The sequence below is a fragment of the Thunnus albacares genome, chromosome 5 (genome assembly GCF_914725855.1).
Source record: "Thunnus albacares chromosome 5, fThuAlb1.1, whole genome shotgun sequence".
NCBI lineage: Eukaryota > Metazoa > Chordata > Actinopteri > Scombriformes > Scombridae > Thunnus > Thunnus albacares.
In genome coordinates this window covers 15,683,434-15,691,041 of record NC_058110.1, presented here as the reverse complement: position 1 = coordinate 15,691,041, position 7,608 = coordinate 15,683,434, and the positions used below count along the sequence as shown (strand labels likewise).

General features: G+C 41.5%; 1 protein-coding gene across 2 annotated transcripts; it reads right to left on the bottom strand.

The window, feature by feature from the left end:
• Positions 1 to 845: 845 nt before the first annotated feature.
• On the bottom strand, positions 846 to 2,782 carry her9 (hairy-related 9). Of its 2 annotated transcripts, none has more exons than XM_044351570.1 (4): positions 2,429 to 2,782; positions 2,161 to 2,256; positions 1,969 to 2,056; positions 846 to 1,838 (listed from the first exon to the last, which is right to left on the bottom strand). In XM_044351570.1, the coding sequence occupies exons 1-4, from the start codon at positions 2,534 to 2,536 to the stop codon at positions 1,258 to 1,260; spliced, it is 873 nt and encodes a 290-aa protein (XP_044207505.1). In that variant the 5' UTR covers positions 2,537 to 2,782; the 3' UTR covers positions 846 to 1,257. The 2 variants fall into 2 exon arrangements, with proteins under 2 accessions (XP_044207505.1, XP_044207504.1); XM_044351569.1 differs by having other exon boundaries at positions 846 to 1,841; positions 2,429 to 2,780.
• Between the last annotated feature and the right edge of the window lie 4,826 nt (positions 2,783 to 7,608).

Below are 7,608 nucleotides of genomic sequence, written 5' to 3'. Positions count from 1 at the left end.
CGGGGAAGAGAGAGAGAGTGAGAGATATGGAGACCTTTAATACACAGAAAAGTGTGTAGAGCTGTGAGGAAAAGGCACCTACAGATGGCCACAAACTTTAAGCCAATTTAAATGATCTTGAGTGTGTGAGAGAGAGAGACAGTGAGAGTAAATTCTAATCTTACAAATGTGCTGCAACAGGTTGATTTATCTGCCCCGACTTCAGTCAGACCTCCCCGCTCTCACACCAAAACTATCCAAGTTCCCTCGTTTTCTCCTTTATTGAGGTGTAGGCCCACTGGGAGTGGGATTGAACAATTGATACACAAAAGGAAGCGAAGATCCTTCCATATTCTCCTTTCACTGAGGCAATCTGTTAGTGACATTAACCCCTGAGCGCATTTCCCAGGCTCATGAATAGGGTTTAAGACTTCTTAAAGCTCCCGCTGCATACAGGATGAGACCCTTTTCAAACTTTTAATTACCTTTATAGCAATAGAAAAATACACCCCCATTGTCCCCTGGACCATTCTCCAGTGGGCCAGATGTAAAGAGCTCCCGCCAAACTGGTGACAAGATGGCCAGTTAAAACTTAGTAGATTAATTGATAGGCTATAGGAGTTGATATTGGGAACATTATTAATAGTTTGTATTTCGTTTTGGCTTTGGCTGAAACCGCTGAGGGTGTGTTATATTCTCTAATTTATCATTTTCTGAGCTTTTACGCAAATGTTTTACGCACCGGCCTAAAAGACTACAGAAAGGCTCTTTACATCCTTAATCAAAGTGTGACAAAACAATAATAGAAACAGGCTGTAGACAAGAAAATTAATTTCTGAAATCTCATTTATTAAAACAATGGGCCATCACCCAACTTCAGTTTTTTTCCTTTCAACACAAAAACAACAAGGAATATAAAACACAGCTTTGGTATAACAATCAATAACAACTCTGTACAAAACTAAACCTTTTCATAAAAAGTACTTCATAACAAAAAATCCTATAAATCTTCCATCTGCGTGTACAGCATATTTATCACCAACATCCAAATTTTGGAATCAGGCAATAAATGATAAAAACGTTGTGCCATCTAAGGCCCCTGTTCCATAAAACGAAACAATTAGAACTACGGGTGGGTATTAAGTGGTTAGAGTTACCGTCCCGTAGTGGAAAAGTCACAGGTTCAAACCCCCGCAACAGCCTTGTGTGCAGTCAGTTAAAAGTCTAAACTGGAAAAGTAATGCAAACTGGTTTCACATGAGTCTCTTGGCCTTTACGCTACCAAGGCCTCCACACAGGCTCGTTGCTCTCTGAGCCGGTGCTGACCCCAACCGGGCTGACCGCCTGGGACCCCCCAGAGAAGGACGTCATGCCGTGGACTGGAGATGCTGCAGTCGGTGCCGAGCCGCCGTGCACCGGACTGGCGTTAACTGCAACAGGCACTCCTGCGTTTGCGTAAAGAGGGATAACAGGGGCTGTGGCGGAGGCAAAGGCCGGGTTAGGGATCAAAAAAGCGAACTGTCCGTCGGTTGCGGGCACCAGCTGGAACCCACCAAAGACCTTGGGGGAGACGGCCTCTGCAGGACTGAGTTTGGAGCCCATGGCGGCGCCGCTGATGGGCAGAGTGGATGGGAGCTGCACATGGAGGGGCTGTGCCAGGTGCGCCTGCTGGGACGGGGCCTGCTGCGGGTAGTTCATGGACATCATCTGGCTCATGCAGCTGGACAAGTGGTTGAGGAGCCTCGACCTCACCTCCGTGTTCACCCCCTCTGAGGTGGACAGGAAGCGGGTGACCTCGTTCATGCACTCGTTGAATCCTGCTCTGTATTTGCTCAGGACGGTAGCATCTGCTGAGAGTGCTGCTGGGGGAGGAAAGAGAGAGAGAGATGACAGATATTAGTGACGCATTCGTGGTTTTGTGACTCTTCCAGTGACTTCCTAGTGGCGTCATACTGTTTTGGACCCACTTGTATGATTAAATAAACTTACCACTCATCTGTACGCGTTGCAGGTTCCTCAAGTGCTTCACTGTCATTTCCAGGATGTCTGCTTTCTCCAGCTTGGAGTGTCTGGAGCTCTGTGGAAGATGACATTAAAAGTTGAATATGTATCCAAGGCACATTCAAAAATAATAAATAACAAAGGAGAAACAGTTGTTAAAGCCATCAAAATTCAACTTACGTCTTTTTTAAGTGCGTCCAGGATGAGTGTCTTGAGCTGCCCAAGGCTTTCGTTTATTCTTGCTCTGCGGCGTTTTTCCATGATGGGTTTGGATGACTGCAAAGAATAAACAATTCTCTATAAATTTGATGTTCAACCAGAGCAGATGTCAACTTGCAGACTGCGTGTATTACACCCAACTGAATGACAAACTCAACTTTTTATAAACACGTTCTCACTTAATACACACATAATATCTTTGCATGTGAAAACAATCAAAAATACTTACTTTTCTATGCTCGCTGGCATTTTTCGGTTTGTCCGGTGTGTGTGATCCGTTTGCAGGGGCACCGGCAATGGGAGATGCCGTCTGCTTTTCCATAGTGTCAGCTGGCATTATTGATCAAAGCAGGGAAAATGCGTAAAAGAAGTAAATCCTCTTTGGAAGCGCCAGGAAAGAAGAAAAAAAAAATCTTTATGTGTCGCTGCAGAACATATAAGAGATGCGCGACAGTCGGGTCCACCGATCAGTCTGCGTTATATCGCTTGTTATCACTGCGCTGTCATCTGAGTACGGGAGCGTGCGTTGCGTCGTGCAGGACGTATCTCCGCTTCTGCCGCCGACACACGCCGCTGCGGTACTTATAGACGGCTCGCGTGCTCCCAGTTCGTGTGAAACCCTCTCTGCATTCTTTCCCACACTCGCCTCAGCCAATAGCAGAGAGGACTCACCCATTGGGCGCGGGGCAGACCGCTGATTGGACAACACCCCCGCGGGCCGTCAGTCACGCGCTGCTCAATCAGCCCTGCAGGGACAAACAACAAAGCAGGAGCGAGCAGCAGCAGCGGCCGGGCCGGGCGCTGGAGTGATAAGGGGAGGAGGGGAGGAGGGGGGAATGCGCTGGATGTTTGCTTCCAACTTTGCTCCGTGCTCGTCAAAAATGTTATAGTGCTTGGTGTGAGTGTACGGGAAGAATGTCGAGTCTGTATTGACAGAGTCTTTTTATAGTGCAGCCACTATCTGCGACAGTGTGTGTTGTTTATTTAAAGAACTATTGCAAAAACAGAAATATCCGTGAAATGTTTTGAAATGAATGATTACATTGTGGCCCCGAAAGGATTCATGATTCTAACAATGGAGGATATTTTGGTGGGAACTGTGTAGGTTAATGTGCCGAGAGAATAAATCCATAAAATAAAATAATATCTTTTCCTGCTAAGCTTGTATGTCCACTCCTCAAACATAGAAATGCCTGCTGTAAATGATAACAATGAGGTTTGTTTATTTCTAGCACAGACATTTACATAAAACAAATAACATTTTATCTATTTTTAAGACTCCATTTGTGCCTCTGAGGAGAAGACATCTGTAATGGCACGCGAGGCGGTTTGCAGCAGCACGCACCAAGCCAATGGCATGCGGCCACTTTATGCAAATGAGGCACGGCGCACTGTGATTGGCTATGTGAACAGCCCTGTGTCAATCATCCCGGCGCGGGAGCTGCTCAAAGAGGAGAAGGAGAAGGAGGAGGAAGGGGAGGAGGAGGAGGTGGTGGTGGTGTGGTGGTGCAAGAGGAGGAGGGGGGCACATCTGTCCGCGTGCCATTCGCGCACAGTCTCCTCCGGTCTACCCGGAGCACGTGCCAAAACTTGCAGATTACAGCCTGGAGACCAAAGAGTGTATAATCGTAAAGCCTGGGAATCTGGAAACATTATATTTAACGAGAGTAGAATAGAATAGCATATAATAGTATGGCACATGAAAATCGATAAATACTAAATGTTAGATGTCATTCTGTCTAATTTTCCCATGAAGAAGAGGCAACAGTAAAGTCCATACGTCCGACAGACTAATTACATCAAAAAATATTGTTACAAACAACAACAACAATAACACCACCACCACCAACAACAACAACAACAACAACAACAACAAAAACTAAACAAAAAATGATAATCCGGAAAATCATTGCAAAGTCATTGAAAGTGAAAGAATAATGCGATGGCAACAATGTCAATATTGAATACCACATATTGATAAGGCTTTTGTGTCAGCGTGTCTCAAAGGATGTTTTTTCTAAGATAAGAACGTTTATTTTTATGCGTGTGTGTCCATCAAAACACACAAATATTCATCCTCACGTATTACAGTCGACATATATCTTCCATTAGATGTTGTGTTTTGTTTAAAGGAGAAGAGCTCCATCTAGCGACTCATTTGTAGCTAAAAGTTAACCAATCTAACATGAGAAAACTCAGGTCACGTAACCATGCAAATCGATACATGCAGACATGTGCACAACAGATGCGGTTTTATAAAGTAATTTAAATTTACCTTATATGCTTAATGACATGTAAGCATCAGCTGTAATATAATTATATTTAATCTATGGATGTTTTACATGAGATATAATGATTCTCTTGTGATTATTTGTGCTTTGCAATTACTTTCATTATTTCTTTAAAATTATTAAGAATTCACAAGCACTTCCTGTGACTCATTTTTACTGTGGTGACATAAACAAGTCATAGGAGGAACCACATGTAGCTTTTCTTATGCTTGTTCTATTAGGATGACCACAAGGTGGCACATTTGTGTCCAAATTAATGGAGAAAACTAGTAATAAATTAATAAATACAACAAAATAAAGCGAAATGCAAAAGCTTTTTTTGTTATATTGCACCTCATGAGGATTTTATTGTTGTCTGGTGAACTTATGTTTCAAATTATATTTGACTAATGATTAATAAGTCAGACACAAATCCAAGATCTGTCACATTTCTTATATTACTCCTAAAGTTGAAGTTAATACTTAACTTTAGTTTAGTTTAGTTTAGTTTAGTTCAGTTTACTCATTTGCACAGGCAGAGAACACCAAGATATTGAATACATGATTGACTGGGATTGTGTTGGTGAGATCAAAAACCCACATGGACTTGTGAATGTTTCTCACCAAAGAAAAATATATCATATGTAATAAAAAATATTACATAAGAAAAGAAAAGAAAAGAAAAGAAAAGAAAAGAAAAGAAAAGAAAAGAAAAGAAGACGTAAAAGAAACTGAACTGGTGCAAATTTACAAAGTGGTAAAAAGGAAAACTGAGAAAGAAACCACAAAAGGTTTGTAGTTGTATGTACAATATATCATATCACTATATATGTAGATGTTTTATATGTATTGTATGTCCCAAAAAGATAAAAGACAAATCTTTGCACACAACATATGTTTCTATTTACATGTATTATTTATGTTTATTATACATTAATCACATGTGAGTACAAACATGTATTCATATACATACACCAATACTTGTTGTACATATACAGCAGGATTTGCATATGTACACATTACTGTCTATACATGTACTTTAAAAAACTATATTGCAAAGTATCTTACAAACATGCAAAGTATGCAATGTAGCATGTAATTTTATATAATGTCTAATATTTATAATAATATCACTGTGACTCAAGCCAGTTTCAAGCCTCTGCAAGTTAACTTCCATAAAGTAATGAAACTAATGAAAACCAATGGCTTCCTGTAAAGCAGAAATATCACTTTAAAATACAAAGTACCACTGAAAAATGGTGACGAGAAGTTTATTTGCTATGTTGTCAACATGCAAACCCACTGCATCTTAACTTTGAAATAAAAAGTGACATTTACTTGCTAGTCACCCTTCATACATCTGCAACTGTGTCACACATTAATACTTTATGTGAGTGAACAGCAGATTTCCATGTTAAATCAGTGGGTGTACTGCAACAATAGGAGCATTACAGAGTCTAAGGAGGCGTAGATGTCAAAGTAATCTTAAAACTGATGACAAAGTCTGTGATCCTCCTTTGGCCAGCAGTCTATTGGAACGGGCCAAATGTAATAAAATTTTGCTAAGCCCTGCTTCAGTCCAGTCTCTAGTGGAGTATCAGTCATTGTTCAGTGGCTCATGTGTCCCCCCTCGTGGGTGAGCTGTGCTGAGGCATGCTGGACACTTGTTTACCCAGGATCCTGAGTCTCAAGGGCCAGCTGTGTGTGTGCTCGGGCTCACATTTATTTGCTTTCGGATCGGCCCAAATGACGCAGATCTAATTCTACAGAGCTACACACACATTACACAATTGCACCCCGCAGCAACAGACGTAATGGGATTTTGGTTTAATAATCTGTATAGGTGAAGTAGCACCTGTTGAGCCTGATCTGAAGTCAGAACAAGTCTGACAACTCCTGGTATTTCGAACCCTATCCGTCAATAATTCCCCCCTCTTCATTCCTGCATTTCAAAGATCTGGGCCCAGACAACAAAGAGAACAGGAATTCCCCTTCAACAGAAAGAAACTTTTTGAGTGACTCCGTCATTAGAGCATCATTAAAGCTGATGCCGACATCACTGGCCTGAGGAATGTAGAGAACAGAAATCGCTGCTGTTGTAAATGACGATCAACATTCACCAGACACAAGAGCCAAAAGTACTTGCTTTTTGACTTATCTTTATGAGGTGGAGGTCTGCCGGAGGAGATGGGTGTCGGGGGGAGATGAAAAGGCACCAAAAGAAGGGAGAAGCCGTGTTTGCAGATTTAGCAGAGTTCAGTAGTCTGTTGTCCAGATCCGGTGAATGCTCAGCGGCTCCTTTTGACCACCGCCTGCTTAATTTGTAGTTGTACAATGAGCCCGTGCACTTCTCGAAATCCATGTGCAGAATGCAGAAGGAGAGTCAATTATATCTGTATTAGCTGGTGTCGGCTGGGCAATCCCTTTATACACACTCCCCAATCAAGTGCTGGTAGATGTTTACCACGATGAATCCCCAACGCAACACACACAACGCTTGTTTGGGTGGCCTTTGCCTTGTTTCAAATACTGTGGCTATTTTACAGAGGCAATGCAACATGCTACTAAACATGTGGAAATGTCACTTTAATGTGTGAATGTCATTAAAAAGCTGCAAGACATCCAACAAATTTACAATCTGATCTTGTTTTTCAGTGACACAAAGTGAATCCAGATACACGGTGACAATCAGGACACTATCATTTAATGATCTGTTTCCAAATCATAAATGACGTCAGGACTTCAAAGGTCTTGTTCGTACTAGTCTGTGCTGTGAAGTTTCTGAAACAAGTAAAGCCAGAAATCCCAACACCAGCAGATCTAAGCTTCTGAGTGAAAGGACACCTGTGGCTGCTGCTTTCACCTCCCACTTTAAGGATTTGCAGAATACCGAAAAACACAGGGTCGATAAATTCATTGTGGAATCTAATTAAACTAAATATTGAAGAATTAAGGTCAACAAATATTTGTGTAAAAATATGTGCTCTTTTCCTTAAAGACGTTGGCAAAAGATCTGAGGGGATTTTGTCCTGCTAAGATGAGATATTTCATGTGTATTGTTGCTAGGGATTTCTTAAATTTGGGAATGGCCAGATGTATTAAACTTTTTTTTAAATTTTTTTTTACACCCATCAATTGT

Bases quoted from the DNA above. Each gene is read 5' to 3' on its own strand.
- her9 (XM_044351569.1), bottom strand. From the start codon at position 2,536: ATGCCAGCTGACACTATGGAAAAGCAGACGGCATCTCCCATTGCCGGT. The intron at 2,057-2,160 runs GTAAGTTGAATT...CATCTTCCACAG, and splicing joins TGGACGCACTTAAAAAAGAC to AGCTCCAGACACTCCAAGCT. The intron at 1,842-1,968 runs GTAAGTTTATTT...TTCCTCCCCCAG, and splicing joins GCAACGCGTACAGATGAGTG to CAGCACTCTCAGCAGATGCT.